The 26,251-nt window shown below is 38.5% G+C and overlaps 2 protein-coding genes and 1 non-coding gene across 7 annotated transcripts; 1 reads left to right on the top strand and 2 right to left on the bottom strand.

Annotated features, from left to right (window-relative positions):
* Positions 1–6,111: 6,111 nt before the first annotated feature.
* LOC144044447 (uncharacterized) lies at positions 6,112–20,998 on the bottom strand. 5 transcript variants are annotated; one of them, XM_077558861.1, is made up of 16 exons: positions 20,775–20,998; positions 20,401–20,461; positions 19,059–19,389; positions 18,905–18,980; positions 18,677–18,809; positions 16,282–16,513; positions 15,630–15,733; positions 15,460–15,558; positions 11,723–14,518; positions 9,780–9,927; positions 9,208–9,313; positions 8,879–9,032; positions 8,225–8,299; positions 8,006–8,147; positions 7,293–7,384; positions 6,112–7,142 (listed from the first exon to the last, which is right to left on the bottom strand). In XM_077558861.1, exons 1-16 carry the CDS (start codon positions 20,792–20,794, stop codon positions 7,092–7,094), a joined length of 4,620 nt encoding a protein of 1,539 aa, XP_077414987.1. In that variant the 5' UTR covers positions 20,795–20,998; the 3' UTR covers positions 6,112–7,091. The 5 variants fall into 5 exon arrangements, with proteins under 5 accessions (XP_077414987.1, XP_077414989.1, XP_077414990.1 ...); XM_077558863.1 differs by having other exon boundaries at positions 8,006–8,129; XM_077558864.1 differs by having other exon boundaries at positions 8,006–8,081.
* Positions 8,520–8,591, bottom strand: trnat-ugu (transfer RNA threonine (anticodon UGU)). Its single transcript has one exon. It is a non-coding gene; the product is annotated as a tRNA-Thr (tRNA).
* A 1,859-nt stretch (positions 20,999–22,857) lies between the features above and the next one.
* Positions 22,858–25,978, top strand: natd1 (protein NATD1). Its single transcript, XM_077559875.1, has 3 exons — positions 22,858–23,060; positions 24,216–24,334; positions 24,420–25,978. Exons 1-3 carry the CDS (start codon positions 22,961–22,963, stop codon positions 24,534–24,536), a joined length of 336 nt encoding a protein of 111 aa, XP_077416001.1. The 5' UTR covers positions 22,858–22,960; the 3' UTR covers positions 24,537–25,978.
* Positions 25,979–26,251: the final 273 nt, after the last annotated feature.

Raw genomic sequence — 26,251 nt, 5'->3', positions numbered from 1 at the left:
TACATTTAGAGACCCATTCATTGGACAGTAACAAATTAACATGGCCAATTAAGCACACATTAAGAAAAATAAATAAATAAAAGGAGCTGGTTCAGATGGTAAACATTTTAATCTTGACCTTTCAGTGCGGGTTTCTTAAACGCTTTCATTACATCACTATATAATGCATAAAATTTCAGAAACTGGTCTTTAGAAAAGAACATTACATACGCTGAAACATGTAGTATGTATATTCTGGGTCTGCTTGACTTTACCTTGCACAATTAACACTCACTACAACTCATAACAATGATTGGACAAGGTGCATGACAGCAACAGCAACAATGATCCAACCAAGACTGAACGAAAGCAGGAAAGTAATACTGCGTTTGAGGAAGGTGGGAAGTTGGACTTTTCCCACTTCATACCAAGAAGTATGCACAGGAATGCCACTTTGAACTCATCAATCCAAGTTGCGAAGAGAGAAGGGGAAAAAAAGACCTCTACAAGGACGAACCACGTCGAGACAAAGACCGTGAATGCCAAAACATAATTTACACGATTCTAAATATATTTATCTATTATAACATTAATTTAGTTATTCAAAAAAAGTAACTACGTAACCCAATGTGATTTGGAATCATCCATCTTTGTTGTTTACATTCGCTTCGAAAGCTTTGAGGTCAGAACGAGGAGATTCCAAGTTGGATATGTCCGATTTCCAACCTTCCTCAAACGCAACATAAATAAAAAACAAACTGATGAGACGCAGAGAAACACCTGGACAAGACACAAGCAGCTCACAGGGACCGGGCTAATGAGAACAGGTGAACAAGACAGACATGGGGGAAAAGGGACCCAATAAAAACATGAAAAAACAAAAATCTAATCAAAATTAAATCAACAACATTTGTGAGGTTCAAGGCTACTAGTGATGGCTGTGTTTATTTGGCTATGTGAGTGCTTGAAAACAAACCTTTGTTTTTGTTTGTTTGCCTCTGGAGTGAGTTGGCTCTTTGACAGTTGTCTTCCCCAAATATCAAATCATCCTCCATGCTCAGGTTGGAGATGTTAAACTCATGTTGAAGCCTGCCAAATGTTTCTTTTTTTTTGGCTCTGGTGAACATTGTAGGATTTCCATCCATTGTCATGGTAACACTGGGAGGATGCATGTGGGTCACGCGGGTTGTGTAAAGAGCACATGTCTATGATCAGCCCCTGTCCGTAAACTCATTCTGTGGCCACGCAACTGGAGTGTGTTGTTCTAGTGCTGTTGCTGGTTGCAGTCATTGATCTTTGCATGACTAAATAGGACATTTATTTTTGTAGCCTGTGCAGGTGCGCCTGTGTGCTGGTGGTTCTGTATTAGCCAATGATCAGTCATGAGGCCTGGGAGCTTTTGTGGGCCAACTCAGCTCAGAACGAATCCCATGGGCGCCCATACACAGAAGTATGTAACGTCGCACGCGCATTGGGAATGCAGAAAAACAGCTTTGAGTTGGGTGACACTTTTGCCAATAGGAATAGGCATTTGTGCTCATTATGTGTGTAAATATCAAGAGAAGTGCAAACAAAATATGCAAGACGAGGAAACTCAACCTCGAAGGTACACCTGCAGCACAATCATTCACCTAATTCAGAGTTAAAATATATCTTACCAAAGCAGCTTACAGTCTGATGCAGTGCAGTTCTACATTACTGCAAACTACAACCACAGTAAAACTCAAAAATAAATATCTGATTAGCATTATTACCTTTTTGGAGGCAAACATGTTTTACAGTCCATGTACATAAGCAAGCATCATATACACGGTAAGAAAAAAAAAGAATATTTGAATATCATTTAAATATATCACAAGACAAAAGTGAACACGTTTGGAATGGAAGCAGCTCCTCTCATATCCTTTCAAATCAGCTTGCGAGAGGCATACATCTCGGACATTGCGGAAGAAGAAATAGACTTGCAGAAGATCGAAGTGTACAAATGACATACGTTTCTAAGGAACTGCAAGCAGACCTCCACGGGTGGATGATGTCAAATTGGCCAGGGCGATCACAGATCGCAGCTGTGGAGTGGAAACGACATTCCAACCTGATCATTTGGGTCCATGTTTGAACATCGCACCCGGGCTAGCTGGCCCGCAGTCAAGGAGGGTGTTTAAAAAACAAACAAACATATAATCATTATAATGATAAATAGAGAATGCAATTTCTGGAGAAATTGCGTGTGAAGGCTGAAAGGCTGAATGAAAACTTGTGGAATGGTTTATATTAATGATATTGAATAATGTGGAATGATATAAAATGAGCTGAATATGTTGAAGTTGTTTTTTGATTTTGGCTTTTGAACATTTTTGAATTTTGTGAATGGCTTAAATGATCTGATGCCAAGTGGTGTTTAATCATGTATTTTCTTTGTTTCTATGCTGGCCCATCAAAACATGTCTACACATGAAACTCGTCCTTGGTACAAAAAAGCTTGGGGCCCGCTGCCAGAGACAACAGACAATATTGTGCTGCAGTTCTTGTATATCTGCAATTTCTGGTATCTGATTCTGTTTATCATTCTGTACTGCTTGAAAGGTTACGAAATCTGAGAGCTGGGTCACTTGGTTTACTAGAAATTGCTTTGTTGGGCTTGCAGCCAGTAAGCGTTGAGGCTCTTTTTCTATTAGACCCATGACTACTTCTTAAAGGTGTCCCGCAGGGTATACCCTGTCTCACATTTCAATAGTTACGGAACAATATAACCCATGCTAACCCTAAAAACTCTGCCTGTTTGCATGCTGATAACACAATCATTTTTCTGGTGTATTAATATCGCCAAAGTAGCTTACCGTAGGTTGGAACCATTATCATGACTAATCATTATCTGGACACATGCCCAAAACATATTTGGATAAGTCTGCAAACAAGTTGAATAAGAGCATCTATTGAACTGTATAAAAGACCGCTTTTTAATGAACATTAACTGAAAAAAACCTGAACTGATAAGTTGACACCTATGGAGGACCAAAGCTGCCAAAATTCAAAAATAAATAAATGACTAAAAGTGAAAACAAAAACGGATATAAAAAAATAAAATTTGAAAATCAAATCCCCAAAAAATAAATATAAATGTAAATCAAAACAGCAAAATATATATTAAATAAATACATGTGTATTTAATTTTTGAATATTTTTTTTATATTTGTTTTTATTTTCACTTTTGGTCATTTAGTAATTTATTTATATTTAATTTGGGCAGCTTTGGTCCATACTGCCAGGTCGAAATGTTATTCAAATGAGGGGGCGGTCCTAGAAAGTTGTGGTGACAGAGGACAAGATAGTCGTCCATTGCTGGAGCTCTCTAATGGAAGCCGGCGGGACTTCCTTGTTCGCCGAGCCGCTCACTTGAGTAATGAAAGGTAGTTTGCAACGGACCGCCCCCTCATTTGAATAACATTTCGTCCTGGCAATATGAACCAAAACTGCCAAAATTAAAAATAAATAATTGACTAAATAAATGACTAAAAGTGAAAATAGAAATTTATATTAAAAATATAATTCAAAAATTTTATATAAATGTATTTATTAATGCATATATTTTTTTTCCCCCATTTATATATTTTTTATTTAATTTTCAAATTATATATATTTTTTTCATAGCCGTTTTAATTTTCACTTGTAGTCATTTTTTAATTTTTATTTAGTCATTTATTTATTTATTTAACCCTACCCAAAATAATAATAAGACAAAAACAACACACACAAAAAACAGCTCTTGCTGACTTCTCAGACAAATTTTCTCTCCAGATTTTTTTTTTTAATTTTGATCTTACTATGTGCAAAAATCAGCTCATAGTGACGTGACGTGTGCGTGATGTGTTTGCAGTTTTTAAATGATGATTTTCTTAAGGAAAAAAACTATTCAAAGCTACCTGACCACGTGTGAAAAAGTTCTTCCCCCCATATTATAGATTTATTGTGGCTAATCACTGTGATTGGCTGGCAACCAGTTCGGGGTGTACCCCGCCTACTGCCCGTAGCCAGCTGGGATAGGCTCCGGTGCCCCCCGCGACCCCTTTGAGGACAAGCGGTTAAGAAAATGGATGAATGGATGTGGCTAATCACATTTTTTAGTTCACTTTCACGGACATTCCCAAGCCTCATTGCCTCCAGACCTGTTCAATCAAGAAATCACCTAAATTAAGCTCATGAACTAACGATGATTTCTTGCATTTATTATATTTTCCTCTCATATCAGATATGTTGCATCTAAACAAAAACACAAAAGCAAGCTCATCTTCCTCATCTTGTGTAGGCTGAGATGCCTCCTCCTGCTCTTTATTTAACATTTCACTGTCCTCCTCCATGTCTGCTTAAGTCACGTTACCAAGATAATCGACACGTTTCACTTGTTATTTTTGTTGACATATTTTGTCCTGAACTATTTTGAGTTGAAGCTAAATTGTGGTAACGTATGAAATATATGTAAAATAATTTAAATGAATACAATTAAATCGGAAATACTGTGCATGGTCGAGCAAGTAAAGTTCACCGTGTAGTCTTCTTGACGATGGATAGCATTAAGAGCCAGCATTGCTCTTTTGAAAATGTTGCCTCACATGACGAGGGCTCCTCACATTGGAGTCACAGGAAAAGAGCGCAGGGTTTAATGAGGTGCGATGTTCCTCTTGAGAAATGTCACTCCGTGGAAGAGAGCAGCGTTCAAGACCTTTGCAAGGGCACAATGATTTATAACATGCAAATTAATGAGCGCTCTGCACTTCTGAATTGTTAATTACTGTAAATTGTGATCTTAATCATTACACTACGAAAACCTGTTCCTAAAGCTCTCATTGTAACGCTCCAGTTAAGACTCCAAACAATGAAATCATAATTATCTTTGTATAGGCAAATTCGTTATATTTATCTTCTATCTTTGGTAGTAACGAAATACATGTACCGCCGTTCCTTAATCAGATTGCATTTTTTTTTTTTTACTGTATTCCATTTCAGTCACAGGAAAAAACATGTAATCAGATTACAGATACATTTAATAAAAATGATCATTACTTTGAGGGATTACAATTATGATGAGAGAGAGTGCGAAAAAGGGTGAGAAAGGGAGAGAAAGAGAGATAGAGAGAGTGGGACCATTGCTACATGTCGGGTAGGTGGAAACGGACGAACTGACTAATGGCGACCGGTATTCAATGGAATTTACTCGGAGCGAAAGTTTGTACTAAGAGTCCAGCGGCATGCTACGCGCTGTAGCCTCTTGCTAGCTAGCCCGCTAGCCTACAACCATAATGCGAGTTACACCTTCCAAACAAATCTTCCTCCCAATTCACTTTTTAAACATCATACACAACATATACACGGATAAACTTGTGACTGGGATCAAAGTTCATTTTGCAGTTGATGTCACGCATCGTCATTCTCATTGGATGACTATCTATCTATCTATCTATCTATCTATCTATCTATCTATCTATCTATCTATCTATCTATCTATCAAACTGTGAGGTGTGGTTGCTTTCAGCGACAGTTTGAAAACAACATATGGCCTTCAATCAATCAATCAATCAATCAATCAATCAATCAATCACCGACATGCTTTTTAATTACACTTGGATTTTTGCTATTTGTAGGCTGCCCGGGTCCCTATCACCCGCAAATAGCAGGGGCACATTGTATAGAATATATATTGTGATATTTATTTTTATTTTGTCTTCATGAGCATACTCAATATAAGAGCAATCCAAAAGTAATCCAGTTACATTACTTTAATAATATGGTACTTGGATTACGTTACTAACTACATTTTTTTAGCTGGCAACTTGTAACTGTAATAGATTACATTTTAAAAGTAACCCTCCCAACCCTGTTTATCTTGTACTGAATCTCATAAAATTGAAGCTGTTAACAGCTCTGGAGCTCCTTATAATGCTTCCACTACAACAATTCAGTCAATGCCTCGACAACAATGTCAATCCAAGCTAAGCCTTTTTACTTTACAAAATCTTTTTTAATAATGCTCACAAATTGAGTCTCTCACAATGTATAGTTTATCAAATAAAAGTGACAGCTGACAGCATTTTGTAGCAAAATATCCAGTTGCTTACAAACACATGCTACTCAGTTAAGTGCCTGTGTTGCATTGACATTTTTATATTTATATTTTATATAAAATTACATACAGTGCAATTGAGGGTCTTTGTCGTATATCAGATTGATGTGCGGGTGATGGTTACCTGCTGTGGTAGCAATTTTGTATTACAAATTAGCCTCCAGTTAGGAAACAACATTTTGTATCATGCTACATCTAGTGGTAAAATATATTCATCACAGCCCCCCCTCCCAACCAGTGCCATAACACATACTGTAACAATGCATATACTATAAGCAGTGCATTAATGTAGCTAGTAGTAGTAGTAATGTAATGTAATAGTCATTTTAACCATTACAGTATATTGGTGACTGATCCAAATTTTCCCCATTTTTTGGTACAAATAATTAAGTATACACTGGGAAATATCTTCACATTTATTGATTGTCTTGTTGCAAATCATATGAGTATTTTTCATTTTTTAAAATTTAATTTCAGCAATATTTTGAATCAGTGTTTCATTTACATATGTGTAACTTTATGTACCTTTTATTAAAAAACTAAAATAATTTAAGATCTAGAAAATATTTGGAATTACCACAAATCTCCACATCCATTTGGAAATCTTGACCACCTTTAGTAACTCGCCGCACCTTACAAATTAGGGTGGGAACTTGTCATAAAGAGACTGCAGTTGTCCGCATTCATGCTTTGTAAATGTCCATATAAATGCATATAGATATTCATTTTCACAGAACTCTAGTAAAAAGGTGGCAGCTTCTGCTCCTCAAACTTGGCATCTTTTAGTCTTCGGTGCATCAATATCAGGCATCAAATGCTGACTAACAGCCAATTTCACAATGTCATCATTTAAATAGTTATCATTGTAAACTCCAGCAACAGGATTAGCAACAACAGTTATTTTTGTGGAAAAATGGCAGTTTGTGTTCTCTATCCCCAAGGGCCGGATTTTGACACCCCTGCTGAAGTACCGGTAATCATCCATGATTAATCAGAATTAATTAAACAGCTTCATCCTTTCTTGGCCAGAAATGCCCTCTTTCAAACTCTGCAAGGTAAACAGAATATAAAAAAAAAAAGAATTAAAATAAAAAAGAACAATGGAAACAGGGCTTCAACATTGTAACTTGTTCTAGCTAATTTTCCTGCTCCCTAATTTTAGCATAGCTCTATGCTATGTACTGCAGCATCAGTTTACCTTTGACCTGACTGCTCTAATCCGACGAAGGAGAGACGGTTTGTCAGTTTTCTTCACTAACGCAACGTTGCTTGTATTTGCTGTGTTGACATCTGACAAAATAAGAATAAATACGTTAAAAATCACATGTAAATGTGCATTGTATCATACAGAAGATGCACTTCAATACATAGTTAATAGGGGTGTAAGAAAAAAATCGATTGGGCAATATATCGCGATATTACAGCGCGCAATTCTCGAATTGATTCGATATGCGGCCGAATCGATTTTTAAACATCAATTTTTTATGGGAATATTCAACAAAACGTCTTACTTAGGGTTAAGATTTACACATTAAGCATGGAAGAATGTTATATTAATGGAACATTAAGCCATAATATTTTATATCAGTGCTGTTCAAACATGAAACAGACTGCAACCTGTTTGTTAAATGCAGTGGCTCAGTTATAAGCCTGAATTTTCAGATGAATAAATACATTTTCATACAAATCTTATAGTGTACATGAACAAGTTTACTGGTTAGTATTTTCAAAGTTTGAGTAAAAAATAAATTAAAAATCGCAAAAATCAGCTTATAGATTCGCATAGGGATTAATCTGTATCGAATCGAATCGTGACCTATGAATCGTGATAGGAATCGAATCGCCAGGTACAAGGCAATTCACACCCTTAATTATTAATAGTTAATGACAGGTTAGCCAGTCATCTCTTACCAGGGTTCTGTCCAGGCGCGACCCAACTGGAAGACATCGTGGCAAACCCGACATCCTCACTTAGTGCCTTGGCATCCTGGTAGGGTTCATCACGGCTGTTTTTATAAAAGTCCTTCATCTTGTTCTGGGTGTGCATTTTATCCTATCATTCAGTGTCATCAAAAATGTATGTACTAAAATGATCTCTTTTTTTCACCATGCATTGAGAGACAGCCATACCATTTGAGCAATCTTTAACTGTTCCCTGAGAGAAACGCTTTCTTGTCTTAGGAAGTGTATCTCAGCCTCCCTCGCCTGCAACATGTCAAAATCAAAAATACAGTACTTACATCAAAATGTGGCGTCTCACTTGGATGTCATTTTCAGTTGACAGCAAGTGGCAAAATGGCCGCACCCTGAGATGGGTAAAAACTAGTGGATTTTTCTACTGACTTCATATTCTTCTCTTTTAGCACCACTTCTACAAGCTCTCAAAACACAAAGTATCCACTACTGAAGGATTCTTCTTCTGTTAAGGTACAGATGGGATTTGAACCCATGATCTTTGGTTTACAAGACCAACGCCTTACCGCTTGGCCACTGCACCAGCTTTACCTGTATAGTATCATGCTTAACAGTAAATAGTTGAACCTGTATTTGCCCTTCAATTTTTTTTTTAACAAAAACTAAAACTCAGTGAGTGGTCAGTTTTATTTTGCACCTTTTTTAATTTATTACAAATGAATCCTGAATAAGATTGAGTTCAATTTTTTGTGTATTATTCTTTGTTCCTGTATTGCACAGTGACTCATCTGCCTTTTGTCAGAAATGGACAAAATGTCTTTTTTTTTCTTAATTATCACACATTAAACACACACATTAACTAGCACAGACCTGCTCCAGTTTAATGTCTGCATTTTCTCTCTGCTTTCTGAAGGATTTTCTCTCAAATTGCAGCTCTCCTCTCAGCTGAGAGTTTTCGAGGCATTTTTGAGTGTGCTGAAATGACAACTCCTCCAGCAACTCATTCAGCAATTCTATCGCCTTTCTGTAATTTTTAAAAGAGAGAGGGAGAGAAAGAGAGAATGTTTCCATACAATCTCTTGTTTTTTTTCATTTTATAATTCCAACATTTTGTCAACAGTCAAGAGAGCTATATCAAACCCACACCATTCACCTTCTACGAAAACCATTTCTCATTGCTGACCTGAGCAGCCACTTACTGATATTCGTTGTGGATCTGTGTGATATCGTCACTCTCACAGATGTGTTGAGGCTTTCGATTGTTCTCCAGGTCATCTTTATAGGTTCTCCTCATAGCAGCAATGGCTGGAAGACAGCAGCATATGGCAGCTTGTGAATTGCTGCTTACACAGTAAAGTCTGTAGAGTAAATTGGACTCTGTTTAGAGTGGGACCAAATAGACTCAGTTTTAGAGTCATATTTACACTTGGGAGAGAGTAAAATAAAGAATTGACGGATAAATCTTAATAAATGGACACCCAAAAAGCTGTTTTTGGTCTCCTCTTCGAGACAAGCAAGCATTAGGAGGGGCATAGCTCAAGTGCTAGTGTGGCAGTCTCCCAAGCTGAAGGTCGTGCGTTCGTTCCTCAACCCTTGAGTGACTTTTTTTCTTCTAATTCTTAATTTTCCTCTCTTCCACATGTAAATATGACTCTAAAACTGAGTCTATTTGGTCCCACTCTAAATAGAGTCAAATTTACCCCACAGAATTTACTGTTTGAGTCATTAGATCCAATTTGCTCATTTCATCTTGAAGCCATTGTTTGTTTACATGCTGTTGAGGCAGCTGTCTCTTCCTGCATCAGCTGCTCCTTCTCCTTTATAAGTTCTTCCACCTGTTTCTCGTGCTGCTGCTGCAGCTCTGCTATCAACCTCCCGTGCATTTCCTCCATGCCACTGAAAGGTTCACCGCAGAAGACCTGTGAAGAATAGAACACATGAAGAAAAGTAAAGGGTAGGTTTTAAAGACAAACGTTAAGACACAAGAGTATACAGTAGGGCTGTCAAAATTAAAGTGTTAACTCTGGGGATTCATTTAAATTTATTAACGAGTTAAAAAAATTAACTCAGTTATTTATTATTTATTAAACATTGACTAGGTAGTTTTACTTTCTGATTTACTTGCTTGATGCTTTTTGGAGAATTCTAAAGCAACTTGCACATTTTGCAGAGCCAAATGGCGTATCAGCTCAGAGTCAAATTCCCTGCTCAACTTACCTACACAGGGCCTCGCAAAGCAAAGTTTGGTGCTCATGGGCAGAACTAAACCTGTAAGCGAGAAGTTCTGAGATTGTTTCTATGAGAAAGAAGATGGCCTGTAAGGCTGAGACCATTTTGATTGTTTTGTTTAACCGCTGTATTTTACAGAAATATTCAATTAAAAAATAAAATACAATGTGATTACGATGTGGTCAATGTACTTTGCGCCGAACAGTGCGAAGGACGCGTTTGGAACATTTGGCAAAAATCCTTTTCACCCAAGTTTAAAAATTTGAACTTGAAATTTGAACCTCACAGCTTCGGGTACGCACTACGTCACACACAGCGTCCTGTCTTTTGGCAACAACATGGCCAGCCTCATTAAACAAAAAAGGTTTTAAAAACGATCAGCAAAGGAAGCGTTCCAGCATGCCTCCCCCGCTGTTGGTCTGAATGTAGCATTAGAACAGTCTGTGATGACAAAGATTTTACATTAATTCCAAGATTTAGGCTTCTAGCTTTGAAGAAAAAAGTAGAAGCAGAAGTAGAAAAATGTGAATAATCATGATTAATTGTGATTAGCTATGGAAAATTGTGTGATTAAGATTTTTGTTTGACAGCACTAGTATACAGTTATTGGAACCAAATAAAATATGGGACATGTATGAGGTGTGTCAGAAAAGTTCCAGGACTGCTGTCAGAAAATAAATGCTTCATACATAAACTATGACTTTTCCCTTTAGTGTGAGCCAGACAGCCTAACATGTCTATTAGGGGTGGGAATTTTTGAATGTCTCACGATGCGATTCCGATTTCTGGGTCTGCGATTCGATTCAGAATCGATTTTCGATTGAGAATGATTGTTTATTCAAAATGATTTGATTGATAATGATTTTTGCTTCAATCTATAAATGTGCAAGCACTTGTAATGATCTACTCCAGTCTGACTCGCTAATGCTAATTAGCGCTACTCAAAAGAATGGCTCCACACTGCAAAAAAAAAACTTTTATTGGAATAACTTGATCGTGACTTTTTCCTTCTACTCTCTAATGTGGCTACAACTTAACAGTGTATCAGACCGCGTGGAACCACACTGCCCCTAAGTGGCCAAATCGGGTACAACATGAACAGCACTCCAATTAAAGGCACACACAGACAAAGGGAAGAAAGACAGCATAAAATAATTTTAATAAAATTGATTTTGGGACATTTAAAATCGATTCTGAATCGTACTAAATGAGAATCGCGATTCTTATGAGAATCGATTTTTTGGGCACACCCCTAATGTCGTTACGTCCTGCGTCATTTGCCCAATTCAGTGTGTGAGAAGAGGCTAGACTTGTGGAAGGACAACTTTGGATTTGAAAATATCTGTATATGTTTTATGGTACTAGTCCTGGAACCTTTCTGACATATTGAGAATTCAGTCCAATTGCATTACAGTATATAAACGAGGGAGTCAAAATATTAGGAACAGCTTGTAAGTTGTTCAGCATGTTAGACATGATCATTACCTGATGATTTTCAAAGTCATTCTGGCAGGATTCTCGCTGCTCTGTTGGGGGTGAGTTGCCTTTAAGCAAAGGAGGCTTGTATTTAAAGTTTTCAGTTAGTTTTTCTTTAGAAACAAAATATTTCATGTGGCGTTCATGCAAATGTTTCATCTCCTCTCTGTGTATCCGCTGCTGTTCGTTTATCTTCATTTGAAACTCTTCTTCTAGTTTTTGCATTCTTTCCTTATGGTATTCCTCAATCATCTGCTTGTTTTCTCGAAGTCTCCGTTTTCCGGTCTCCATGGATATTATCTTGTCTTCAGCATGCTCCAGTTCCTCTCTCAGTGCTCTGTTGTCCTCCTGGAGTTCACTTAAGGTGTGATTAAAAGCCTCCCGCTCATCTGTTAATGAGGCGTCCTGCTGTTTGCACAAAGCCTGAAGTTTGTCCTGCAACATTACGCGTCGCTGCTGCTCCTGTTCCAAGTCTAAGTAAAGCCTGTCTGACAAATATACCAGCTTTGCTTGCTCCTGCATCCAGTTCAGGTCCACCACAGACGCGGGGTCACGGTTTTCCTCACAAGTGACCTCCTGGCTGAGCTGCCATACGACCTTAGCTCTTCTTTGCAGCCTGGATATAAGTCGCTCTAACCAGGGTGGCCTTTTCTCATCTGTGATGTCTTCAGATTGAAGACATATTGCTGTTTTGTCCAATACCACATCCTGCTCTTCATAGGAAATAAACTTTGGAGCGTTGGTATCTGCATGATCTTTGCCATTGTGCCCTTGGGAGTTTTTCTGATATTGTTGTTGGATTTTAAAGGCAGTGTAGATTAACTCTGCTTCAGCGCAGGCTCTAACGATGATTTTGTGGTCCTCTCGAGCTCCTTCCTCTAGTTGAGCCTTTTTTAAGGTCAGTATTTGGGAGACGATGAGTTTGTACCTGTGTGCCACAGTCATACCATCTTCTCTTGGCACTAAAGACTTGAGTTGCTCATTTGGACCCTTTAGGGCTGCCAACATTTTTTCAACTACAACTAATTCTCTCACTAAGCACTCGCCAACACTTATGATGTCCTCTGAATGTACTGCGTGAGTGAGTTCCACCTCTGCATCAATGCTGCTCTCAATTCCCGCCAATACATCACTGGGGATTTTCTCCTCCACTTTGTAGGCATTAATGGATGCAAGTTGTTGTTTTTCCGTATCCTTCCGTCCTTGCTGAAGACATGTCTCAACAGCTGATAGTCTCCCCTCAAAGTCCGTCAGTTCAATAGTGGTGCTGGTTTGAAGTCTCTCCCGGCAGCTTCGTATGATGCTTAGCGCAAGCTGGAAGCGGCCGGCCGACCGCCTGCAAAGGTTCTCCGTCTCCTCAGCGAAACGCTGGCTCTGCCTGGCCCGGCTGTCAAGCAGCAGAGCGAGATGCCGGGCCCAGGCTCGGCTGCGGGTGAGCTGGGAGTTAAGCTGGGGGTCCTGGCAGGCCTTGTGATCCTGGTGTTCCTCCAGTCGCTCGGTGATTTCCCTTAGTTTCTCCTCTGTTACGAAAAGTTTGGTTTCAAGTAACTGGATGGCTGACGTAAAGTGTTCCGGAGCGTCTCCTGAAGTGATGATGTACTGGTGCGACGGGCCGAGTGAATGGGAGCGGACTCTTGAGTGATGGTGGTTGTTCTGATCTGAGAACGTGTCTCTTTCCTCTGGTTTGCTGTCACTTAAATGGGGCTCCAGTTTCTCCTTGGCCTCCAGAGACTCATCCTCCACATGAGAAGAGGCACAGGGGCAAACCTTGAGCATTTCATCGAGTCGTGCTTCCGTCTCCTCCAGACTATTACCTAAGACTTCCAGCTTCAGCAAAACCTCCTTCAGCTCTCGCTCCTTCGTGTCGAGGAGCCTCTCAAAGCCGTCTCGCATTTCCTGAGCTTCAGCCTCCCTTTGTTGCGCCTTCTCCAAAACTGCCAACAGTTCCTCTGAGATGCTCTCATATGACTGTTTAAGGTCCTGATAGTGCGTCTCTTCTCTTTTCAAGCAACTCTGCAGCCTGCTCATTTCCTCGTGTGCCTCCGACAGGTGATTGCCAAGCTCTTGACATTGTTGCTCGATCTGCTCGTTTTCATTGCGATACTTTTGAACGGCAGCCACTGAAGAAGCTAACGCCTCTTGGAGTTGTTGTTGGGCGTCTTCAATGTCTCTACTCCACATATGCGCTGTAGTCAAGCTCTCCACTTGCTGCTCAGCCTGATCCAATTTCTCCTGAAGTTCTTGCGAGTGTTGCTCTGCACTTGCCAAGCTGGATGCCAAACTCTTCCGTTCTCGGTCCTGGCTTGCTTGAAGGAGCATGAGATGCTTCTGCAGGAGAGTCTCTTTTTGAGCCTGTGCATCCTCATTGGTGCGCAGTTGTGTCGTGGCCTCTTGAAGAGCCTTCCTCAGCGCCTCGGCCTCCTCCCGGAGAGCCCGGTGACTGCACGATTCCTCTTCCTGTAGCCGTGTCGTGCGCAGCTCTGATTCTTTCCTCTGTTCTTCGCTGAAGCTCAGCTGGGTCTTCAAAGAGGTGACGGAACACTCCCACTCCACCCGCTGTTCGTAGAACCATTTGCGTTCTTGCTCCAGATGGGCCTGAGCAAGCGCTGTCGCATCCCCCGTCACAAGCAGCTGCGCTTGTTGGGCTAAGAGATCAACTCTTTGACGGAGTTCGGTTTCCCTGGTTTCCTCCTGGATTCTCTTTTGTGCCTCCAACTCAGCACGGAGTTCGTGGTTCAACTTTTGTAGTTGACGCAGCATCGAAACTGGCTCCGATGCAGAGTTAGAATTGAATAGAAGATCATTCTACGATGCAAAGAAAAAAAGATTAACCCCTGGGCGTTATTTGTCCATTTTCTGGCTTTTTTCTGTTTTTCTGTTTTACTGTTTTTCTGTTTTTCATCAAAGAAAAAGCATTTGAAAAAAATACACTAGGGACCTGACATTTTACCAGGATTGTTTAAAAATGTAGAAGTTCAAATTGGCGCCATGTTGTAATTTATAATTATTATCAAACAGGAGGGAGAGATTCACACGAAGTTGTTGTAATAATGCCCGATTTTGGCTCATTGACTCCCATTATAAATCACAGTTTTTGATATGCTGTAAACCTGATGTGTTATAATGCATTTTCCGTGATTACTGATGCAATCGCTTCTTTGACAAGTCAAAAACATGAAAATAGAGGAATTTGTGTGTTTAGAGTGTTAACACAAAAATCCACTAGGTGGCGCCAAAGGCTAATAAATGAATACAAAATGCATGCATAGAAAAAATTCTATTGTTATGACTTATGGACTTGTTTGAGCCTCTAACTATGTCATATGAAATATATAAATTATTATTTTATTTTATATATATATACAGCATAGTTAGTCTTGCTATTAGCATAATACTGCTATTGTTGTCCATAGGTGGCATTAAAAAAATAATAATAATAAAAACTATATATGTATAGATAGGTCTGATGCCACTGAACATTTTGAGCGGTGGAAAGTGAAAAAATATTCATAAATGACTTATATATAAGTGTTATTTCACTTCAAAGGAAATGCCAGATTTTGGCAAAAATTACAAGAATTTAATCAAACTATAATAACGCCCAGGGTATCGACAATAGACGGTGCTGTTCTGTCTCAAGTTAAGCGTAAATCATCTTCGATAATGTGCATATTTACGTAAAGAGATGCAAGGATAAAGACAAAATATAAGAAAAATTGTATATCCCATACATGAACTTGAATAACCTTTTCTCTTAAATGACTCTCCCTCTCTTGTTGTAGTTCATGTTGCAGTTTTTGGTTTAACTGTTGAAGCTGAGATAGTTCCATCTGCGTTCTTTCCAGCTGTAGATGGAAACAAGCACTCAAATTCATTCGAATGTAGACTTTTCAATAAATGTGCACGTCTGTCCGACCTCAGTGACAAGTTGCCCTCTTTCGGCGTCAGAAGGACGACGCTCTTGATCAGAACTGTCTTCGTTTGACTGCATCTTACATGATGGTGAAAATGTACAGCCGACTACATGGAACATCATACACACAATTAGATTCATCCTGGCATCAAACACAAGTCTGCCTTTGCCGTTTAAGTTTAGCCAAAGATTAGACAAAATAATACAAGTGAAAAACGGATAATGGTTGTGGTATTCGCCATTCAGGTGAATATACAAATCTTGACTGTAAGTAATGGAAAATGTATCAAGATAGATCTTCCAGAGAATCAATTACAGATTATAGCAGAACCTGAATATATTATTCCCTTAGTTGCAGAATAAATTCAAAGTACATTTTAAAGCTTGTACCTTATTAATCCTACAAGAGCAGCCAACATTCAGGTTAAAAATATCATCCAATGCAACTTCATTTGATCAAATTTGGATTAAACAAATTATTAATTTGATAAATTTACATTCAAATCAATGTGAAGTCCTTGTCACAGGAATAATTACAGCATTATAAAAGTTGAAGGTAGATGCAGCAAAGGAAGTTTCCATAAACAAAATCAGACAAAAACTCCTTGGGAAGAGTCGATAATAAAAAAACATTGATTGTTGACGCTCAGCGTACCTTTGCCTTCTTCCACCTGCTGTGTAGGACTGAAAGGAGATGACGAGTCAGTGCAGGGTGAGGAGGTTGGCGACAGGCTGGGAGACGACACGGAGCTCATGTCAGCTGATGTTTCCTCCATCTTTTGCTGCACTTTGATCTCATCTTCTTTTGGTTTCTTTGAGTCTTCTGCACCTTGGCGACATGTGTTACCTTGAAAGCGCACGGCTTGATGCTCCACTTCAGAATCATCCTTAGTGGTTAGTTCCAATTGGGTGCGGTGAAACAAATATCCCCAAAAATGTTTTTGGACATAAAATAAGAAAAGAAAACTAGTATGAGTTAAGAGGTCCAAATCTATACTCAACACTTTTGTTTTTGCTGCCCTTTTTTTATGAGATGAACTCAAAGATCTACAACTTTTTTTATGATAAACTCAAAGATTTAAAACTTCTTCCAAATACACAATATCAACATTTCTCTCAAATATTGTTCACAAACCAGTCTAAATCTGTGATAGTGAGCACTTCTCCTTTGCCCAGATAATCCATCCCACCTATCAAGTGTGGCATATCAAGATGCTGTTTGGACACCATGATTAGTGCACAGGTGTGTCGTAGACTGCCCACAATAAAAGGCCGCTCTGAAAGGTGCAGTTTTGTTTTATTGGGGGCGGGGGATTCTGGGGACTCAGAAAACCGGTCGGCACTGATTTGTTTTCTGGATCTCCAGAATCCAGTAGGCTACCCTCCCCCTATGAAGAAACATCTATTTCTCACATACTCGTTAATGAGAAAAGATGTTGGCACCATTTATATTACACTCTAAGAACAGTTAGGTAAAAAAAAAAATGTGTTGAAAAGGGACTGACTCAACTTTTTGGATTGTTCAATTTACCCCAAAAGTTTGGTCAAATTAATAACCTACAAAACAACCCCAAATAATGGTTCATTTGTGGGTTATAAATTTAGTTTGACCCAACTTTTTGTCTTAAATAACTCAAAGTTGGGTCAGTTCATTTTTGACCGAGGTCAATTGGGTTATTCAATAAACCAATAAGTTGGGTCAAATGAACCACCCCACAAAATTTGTAAATGAGAATTAGTTCTCATACATTTTTACCTGGTTAAATGAAGGTTAAATAAATATAACAACACCCAAAATTTTGTTGCTTAATTGACCCAACTTTTGGAGTTAAATAAATATTTTTGTCATCTAACTTTGTTGGTTAAATAACTCAGTCGAGCAGTTCTTTTTTTTCTTTTTTCTTTTTGCTCAATTCATTTAGGTTATTCAATTAACCCCAAAAGTTGGGTCAAATGAATAACCCACAAAGCAACCAATTTTGGGGGGTTGTTTTTTGCTTTTTGGGTTATTAATTTAATTTTCACCTAAATTTTGGAATCAAATAACTGAAAAAGTTAGATCGGTCCATTCTTGACCAAGTTGACCCAAGTTGGGTATTTTTGACCCAACTGTTTTTAAAGTGTACATGAGATTCTCCTCATCAGCGTGACCCCCACCCCCCACCCCTTTTTTTAATAATATTTATTTTAAATGTTTACTCGTTTACAACTACATAACAATTCAGGCCAATTTGCTAACATGGAAATCATCTGGAACTACTCAGACATGTGTCAACAATTCAACAAATAGTAGCGAATCGACAGGATTTCCCATTCTGTTGCTGTCTGTTGGTCATTGTTTTTCGATAAAGATCCATAAAGATCCAATCCAACAGACAACCATTTTCATGAAAAAACAATAGAAAATGTACAGTTACATGTACAGTGAATTGTTTATACTAGTTTTTAATGGACAATAAAGCAATTAACCAAGTATTTCGTTAGATCCAATAAAAAATGTTACACGTGTCATGTTCTGGGTTGGGTTTTGGTTGATTTTGTTTTCTTTCCTTTTGTTTTTGTCGCGATCTGTTTTGTTAGCTTTTCCTTGTTTCTTCCTTTGTCTCGTCAAGCATAATCAATTCCACCTGTGCTTGTCCTCCCCTTGTATAGCCAATCATTTCCCTCAGCCACGCTTGCCTTGTCCAGGTGTGTCTTCGTGTTTAATTAGTGAGTGTGTATTTAGGGTCTTGTTTTTCATTCGGTCGTTGTTGGTGCGTTGTTGTTTACCCACGTCCTGCTGTCGCTATGTCTCCTGTCTAGTACTTTGATTATGGACTTTGTTGTTTTTGTTTTGCATGCCACTGCCACCTTTTGTTTAATTAAAAACTGGACTAGCTACCTTTGCTTCCTTTCATTCAGGTCTACCTCCCCTAAACCCCCCACGCAAACCTGACAACAGGACTCTTGATATGTAAATGCCCAGTGCCTGGTTAAACGAAGCGGGCCATACTTTTCCCGTGCCATAGAATGTGCATGTTGTGAGCTTTTAGGGTGTATTTGTCCATTACCTCTTGTTTGCCTTTGTCCCCATGTTGAAGGCATACAGTTCTAGAAAGTTCCGAAGAAGATTCCAGTGTCTCACATGAGCTGCTCAATTCCTTCTTTTTATCATTGTCACCATGGCCCAGCTCTCTGTTATTCCTTCAATGATGGAAAACATGAATTAATGGGCAAAGACAATGCATATCCCTTGCATCATGAGCACTTGAACACATATTGCTAAACAAACAACAAACCTGATTTGCACTCCACAGGGGAGGGCTTTACTTCCAGAGGATGTTTCTTTCCTTACATTGGTGTCCAGATCAGAGTCTGTTTAAGAAATATCACCTGGCTCAGTTCTATTGGTGTATTGCCAATAAAAAAAAAAGTATATTTCCTGTACGTTACCGTCTCCAGGAGCCCTCTGGTCAAGTCTGTTGAGAGAGCGACTGCTCTTCATAAACGGAGCAGCAGTGAGTGAGGTGGTGTGCAGTGACGAAAAGCTCCGGCTGCTACAGAGCCGCAGAGCAGGTCTGGATGGACGAGACGATGGCCTGGAAGCCCAGTGACCACCGCGACCTTGGTGGCTGCTTCTTTTCAAAGTGACAGCAGACTTACTGTCTCTGTCGCTGCTGCTGCTGACGCTGTTACTCCTTGCACCATTTAAAGTGGCTTTCGCTCCACCACTGCCAGCCTGTTTACCTCTACTAGATACGGGCACTGTTAATGATGATGCCTCCTTTGAGAGAGACAGAGAGACAGATACAAGCTTCAAACATTTTATTGATACTTTTTTTTTTACTTGGCGAAAGAAAGGCCCAAAGGCATCGGATATTAGCATAAACGCTGTGATGCTGCGTATTAGGGATTTGTCTTAAAATTGTCTATGTTGTAGAGTGTGTCCCTATTCAAATGAAATGAAATGAAATGAAATGAAATGAAATGAAATCGGGGGGGGGGATCAAAAACTCAACATTCATCTCCAACTGAAGTTAGCAATTTAACAGTAATCAAACGCAATAGTCCATCAGAGAGAGAGTGGGAGACCTTTGCTTTATTAATAATACGGAGAAAGAAAAGAAACATACTAACCTAACAATTGGGATAAAACTCAACAATATAAACACAGAGAAAAAACTAAAATTGATTTGTTGTGTATACTGCTTTCTGCTATTGCTGTTGTACTAGAAATGTCAGGCATTGCATGTGCTCACCCACATGCCAATTTGGACTCTTGACTTGTTCAATCCGATGACCAGTGTGGCAAACTGTTAAATCCCAACAAGATCTCTTAATTTGCTTAAGTACCATCTGACTAACTCAGTGATCATAGACACACACACACACACACACACACATTGAAAATATATAGACGGTCTCTCACTCAGCCTCACCTACAGAGGCAATCAAGTCTGGACACATGACCTACTAACAAAAAAAATCTTCTTTGAAATTGAGTTGAGCCATTAACACTGCCATTGACGGCTATAGACGTCAAAAATTTATTTGAACTATTTCTATTAGTTTAACATTTTTTTCCCACTTTTGTTAACAAGAGTATGAAAACCTAGATTTTTTTTTTATTGTACATTTAGAACAGATGTGGCTACACAAATGTGTGCACTGTACCCACTCACAGAACTGTGCTTCATTCCTAACAGCCACATACAGTTCAGTGGTAAAATTAGAAGTGTAAGCTTGCACATGATGTCTTCATACAATAAAACAAGGCTGAATCATGGCAACCGACCTTTCCTCCTTTCTTTTGTGTAGGTTTATGAAGCTTTGTGTTAAGCAGGACCTCAGGCCACCTGAAATTCAAACAAAGTGGATCAACAACCTTTTAAAGTACAGATAAAGGCAAAGAATATTAAATCTATTAAATCACAGTTTCACATCAATTAATTGCCATGACAAATGGCTTTTCCTTACAAATATTCTAGATGAAAAGACTTTCATCCATAGGAAATTAATACGTCATTCTTGTAGGTCACAAACCACTTTTAGCCACCTAAGAATTGAAACAAATAAAAGCCAGCGCAATTTGTCATTTACACGACATTTCCCCCCATTTTGTATTTATTTATGTATTTACCAAAAAGGTGATGCCAAATTGTTCCTTACCTTGGAGCCTTGGACATCATTTTCAACGAAGATATGCAGAATGTAGTGAATAAAAATCCAACTTTTTACATCAGAGTGGGGGGAAAAAAACTGAAAGCACTCATACATAAAAATGTTAAGGCAAAATGGAGGTCTGGCAAAATGATTCATCCAACTACAAAAAAATCACTTGTCCTATCGCTCCCAAAATGAGCTAACAAATCACACACAGCAGTGCGGAGAAGTGTGTTGGACATGCGTAATCCTCGACAGAGTTGACAAACTCCATTAGTTTTGAGGAATGAGGTCAAAAGATTAACAGGATTACTACGCCGTCACTTGGAACATCTTCCTTTAAATCCTCCAAATGTCTGCAAAGTTTATTATATTTTAGCCAATAACTGTTTGACTTGGCTATGAGCCACTTGAATAGTCATCACATGAGCTCACTTATATATATATATATATATATATATTTATAAAAAAATTGTAATGATTGCAGAAACTCAAAAAACTAAATAATTACCTGCACCATATGCAACACGTGGGACAATGTGTCATCACTCTGCACTGGTGCAGAACTGGTTTTAAGACCATCCACAGTTTATAGTCTCTTTCTAAACCTCGTTGTATAGTTTTTTCTCAGAATGGCAGTGGTTCATGATCTCTGGCTCCAGGCTCAGTTGAACCTCATTCAGGCCATGGAAGAGGCTTATAACCAAATCGAAGTCGCAGCTGCTCAAGGATGGATCCGCCATTCAAGATGGTCTTGCCAGTGAAGGATATTGCCTGAAATGTTGATGAAATTCGAAATAAATCACAGCTGGACCAAAGTGCTGGGCAGAAAGAGCAAGTATTTTGAAAGCACTATTGTAAAAAGTTTGCACAAGTATGAAAAGTTACTACAGGTACTTTATCTGGCATTATATACAATGACTTTTTGACACAAGTGGGAGTTTTGTAATAAATAAATACAATAATAAATCATTATATTGGGAGAAACATTGCTGCTTACAAAGGTTTGACCTGCAGGAAATTAATAAAACTTTTTATATATATAAGCAATCACATTTTGTCAAAGGAAGGTCTTAACATGTTAAATGAAACATTAAGTGGGAGCCATGGAGCCTTGATTTAATCGGTTCAAGTTACATTCATGATCCAATGCCTCCTCTTTTCTTTTTTCTTTTTCCATAAATGCATTAATACGTTTCCAATAAGATGAATCACAACAATGTCTGCACCCAACTTGGAGTCACTGTTAGAGAAAAACATTTGTACAAACACGTTGAAAAGATTCTATCAAAAACTACTCACTACCGTTTAAAAACAACCATACATTTTATAACAGTATATCCATGTTAATTGTACAAAACATACTTTAAAATTCATTAAGCATAGCTGCAAATAATCAATACAATTAAGTATTTTACAAGATGGTGGCAAATAAATACGTTTTTCTGAATGGAATTCCTCAACTTGGGCAATTATCGTAAACCTAACCTAGAAGACCAAAGAAGACAAAACATTTGCATACAATAAATCTGATACTACATATTATCTTACAGACAGTTGCACCAAGATGCCAACAGATGGCGCCAGTAAATTAGTGTACTCGTCAGTAAAGGTACATCACTAATTTTGTGACATTTTGTTTGGTGATGTGCTGTGATTTATTTGATTTTATTTGATTTTATTTGATTTTATTTGATTTTATTTAAGTAAAAATACAGCATGTGCCTCGGTCAATAAAAGTTGGGGAGAACTAGCTAGTGCTGTATGTCCACGGATTTACATATGAAGTCTGTGAGTATGACACACAAATAGGTAACGACGGAGCAATGATGTCATGGTGTTATCACAGCAACGACTCGGCGTTTACTCGTCGGAGAGCTATGACGTCATCCTCTACATGGCTCAGTGAAAAACTATGAAATGTTGGGAAGTAATAACCAGCAATTCCTCATCGCTTCTCGTTTCGCCATTTCCGAGACAAAACAAATATAATAACAAAATGCTAGACATGTGTCATTTTTAGTCCCCGCCCACAAACCAGGTGCTGATTGGTCGAGTGTCACGTGATCTTCCAGCTGATTTCGTTGCATGAAGTGTTTTGCTTTCCATGTAGTCTGGAGCCATTTCTGCTTGGCATCGTTGCACAGACGTGTTTATATCATCGTCGTCTTGGTTTTTAAAAGCCCGTCGCTATGGCTCACACAGCACAAGCAAATGCCTTCGATGCCAACAACCCTCAAATCCAGGTGGAACACGACAAAAAGCGTCGACAATTTGTCATAAGACTCAACGGTATGTTCAACGTGATGTTGGTGGTGGTAGCTTTTGGCTAATGTTAGCTCAAAGCTTGTTGTTAAGTTAGCTTCTTTTTGCGTAGGAAGCGCAATATTTCATCAACAAGAAATCATTGTACGGTACACGTATAGTATCCACTTATACATTACTTGCTGTGTTTCAGTATGGGGAAACACGTATGAGACCAATACAAAGGATAAAAGGAATTGTTAGCAAAAAAAAAAAAAACTTGCATAGAACTAACTAATCATTTTTTATTTAGTTAACAAAAATGAAACAGCATATTATGGGAACATTTGTTAATACAACAAATAGAAGAAATAAGACGAAATGACCTGTGTTTGCTGGTTCTATAAACACGATTAATCGACACTTGGTTAATAACACACATTAAATCTATAGATTCAGCCTGCACACTTAAACTTTATTTTTAAATATTGTATTCTTTTGGGCTTCGTTATATTGTTTAGGGGGGAAAATATGAACAGATTGAACTCTCAAATCAATGGAATAATAATTTTCTTATATTAGTATAATGCAATTAATTACAGTGCAAATTTTTAATCAAACATGATTTAGGAAAGACAACAGATAATAAAAAGTTGCTACTTGCTGCCATTAAAAACACCCTTTAAATAATTGCATTGTTTGTTTGCATTACCAACATATACCATCTTCCAAGATAAACAGTCTTGTTCATCTCTGAAAATACTCAATAAGTGAACTGTATATGTTGACATTTTCCCCACTTCTCAGTTTGATACAAATGATTTGGGGTATCCTGATACATGTTCACTACAGATATTGCAGTCTAGAATACTCTCGATATCATACTATCAATCTGATACGATATTTTTTTTTTTCAGTGTATATGTACCCCGTATATGGATATATATATATACTGCTAATATCGGAGATTTTGGATTTGGGCTAATATAATCCAGTACTGTTTTTGTTTGTCCTCTTTGTCAAATTCTCATGTTAATAAATCTACTGTTAGCATCAATCTGTTGATGGCCAAATTGCCGGTTTAACGTTAGTCCTTATTCTCATCTGTGTTGTTTGCCGGTGAGCTGGGGAAGGGCAATTTATGTAAACTAGTGAAATAAGTGGCTTGAAACTAGGAACAATATTGACTTTGACGTCCCTCAGGGTCTCACGATCGTGCAGTTCTTCTGTATGAATACGTTGGGAAGAAGACGGTGGACCTGCAGCATACTGAAGTTCCAGATGCTTACAGAGGGAGAGGAATTGCCAAACACCTGGCCAAGGTTAAGTCCACCAACATATGTACAAGATCCACCTCATTACTGCAGAGTTTCAAAGAGTAATACAAATATGTTTCTGTGAAAACAGGCGGCCATGGACTTTGTGGTGGAAGAAGATCTGAAAGCTCATCTGACCTGTTGGTACATCCAGAAATACGTCAAAGAAAATCCTCAACCTCATTACTTGGAACATATTTACCAATGACCTCACACGGTACCAAAAGACAGCAAAGAGAACGAGAGAGAGAGAGAGAGACTCTCATAAGTGAGGTATGGTTTGGATTTTAAAGGCTTATACAACAACGGACCTTCCAGGCAATTTTAGCAGGAGGCAGACCATCTCCTTGCAAGAAACTTTAATGCTGACTTGACTTGGTCACATCTGTTCACAACAGTGGGAAAGCTCCTTCAGCTGAAAACAGGACACCAGTCAGCTGAGACCTGAGTCCATTGTCTCTATCAGATGGAAAAGATTCAGGATGCAAATTCTTCACCCTTGTGTAACAAAAGAAATGGGAGTCACACTTTATTTGCTTACAGGTAGAAGACGGAGCTTATGTGTCTGCAGCTTTGTTTTTCTGTTGACAGAATTCAACTTTTCAAAAATATTTGACTTTTTTTTCGTTTGACCTTCCCGCTGCCACCATGTTCAAGACGGTTCTTACTTACATTGTGTAATAATGAAAATTGGCAGAGACATTGAATTGAAGCAAGACAGCCTTGCACTAGTTTAAAAGAGGTCAGACAAATCCATGCTTAAAAGTGTATCAAACCTAATATCCGAACACACCATTTTAATGGTGGTGGTGGGGGTTCTGACATATTGTTGCAAATACATAGATTGGGGTACTTGGTTGTTCTAATTAAAACAATATACAGCATATAGCCATGTGATTCCTCTATATTTACCCAACTCTTTTTCAATTTTTTTCCCCGTTACACTGTAGAGATCTGGTCTTCCCAGAAATGTCACCACTTTAACAAAGAGGGTTGGCCATACATTGGCTTGGAAAGAATACAGATGAAAACTACAGGACACAACCCTTTTTATTTACGACACCCACATGATAGATAACCTTGTCACTGTGAAGTGTGCAAATGGACAAACCAGCATTTTAAAAACAGCTCAACTGCATTCAGGGCATTTCTATTCAAGTCAAACCGCATCCTTTGTTGATTCTAGAACTTGAAACTGGATGGCTGAAGTTTACTCACTACGTTCCTATTGTTGCGTGTCATTTTCTTTCTTCTGCACCACAAAGAATTGTGCTTTTGGATTTCACAATGATAGATATCATTGTGTTGTAAAATCAAAATCCTTCAAATGTTTCACTGTGGTTTTCCCCTAGTTTGGCTCCCTTTGCTGTTGACAATCTAGGTGTTGAGGAGCAGCAAACCTCAGGAAATTCCTTACACTCTGGCAGAACTACATTCAAATGTAGGGCCTACAGACCGCTTGAAATGCAGAAAATACTACTTTACTAGGTGGCAATCACCTATTAATAGGCAATATTTTATTTCTTGTTTATATGTATGTGTGCATTTTCTTGAACGCTAAATGACTTAACCCTTTCAAATGTTCACTTGACTGAAATTGTTTTGTGCTTGACACTATTGTCTGAAAAAAATAAAAAAATACAAACATGAGTAATGTCATCATTTATTTTGTACGATTGTGCCGTATAATTAACACACAAAGTGGTCATAGAGTGATGTCACAAATGAGACCAGACTTTCTAGGGAGAGTCATCACCTGTGATGAGAAGGATGAACCAGAGAACAAACGTGAGAGCCCCCAGTAGAAAACCCCAAAAGTTGTCAAGTCTGAGAAAAGCAATACAGTCTAAAGTCCAAATTCACAGTCATGTTGATGGAGTTCTTCACAGGTGAGGGGCATCATCCACTGGGAGTTCTTGCCAC

Source organism: Vanacampus margaritifer, chromosome 2 (assembly GCF_051991255.1).
Source record: "Vanacampus margaritifer isolate UIUO_Vmar chromosome 2, RoL_Vmar_1.0, whole genome shotgun sequence".
NCBI lineage: Eukaryota > Metazoa > Chordata > Actinopteri > Syngnathiformes > Syngnathidae > Vanacampus > Vanacampus margaritifer.
Note: the sequence above shows the minus strand (reverse complement) of the source record. Positions and strands in the feature narration are given on the sequence as shown.

What these genes read in the sequence shown, in the direction of transcription:
- LOC144044447 (XM_077558861.1), bottom strand. Translation starts at nt 20,794, where the DNA reads ATGATGTCCAAGGCTCCAAG. An exon ending in CCCTGTGGAGTGCAAATCAG is followed by an intron (nt 18,810 to 18,904) that starts GTTTGTTGTTTG and finishes CCATCATTGAAG; the next exon opens with GAATAACAGAGAGCTGGGCC. An exon ending in GCAGGTGGAAGAAGGCAAAG is followed by an intron (nt 15,734 to 16,281) that starts GTACGCTGAGCG and finishes TGTTCCATGTAG; the next exon opens with TCGGCTGTACATTTTCACCA.
- natd1 (XM_077559875.1), top strand. Translation starts at nt 22,961, where the DNA reads ATGGCTCACACAGCACAAGCAAATGCCTTCGATGCCAACAACCCTCAA. An exon ending in ATTTGTCATAAGACTCAACG is followed by an intron (nt 23,061 to 24,215) that starts GTATGTTCAACG and finishes GACGTCCCTCAG; the next exon opens with GGTCTCACGATCGTGCAGTT. An exon ending in TTGCCAAACACCTGGCCAAG is followed by an intron (nt 24,335 to 24,419) that starts GTTAAGTCCACC and finishes CTGTGAAAACAG; the next exon opens with GCGGCCATGGACTTTGTGGT.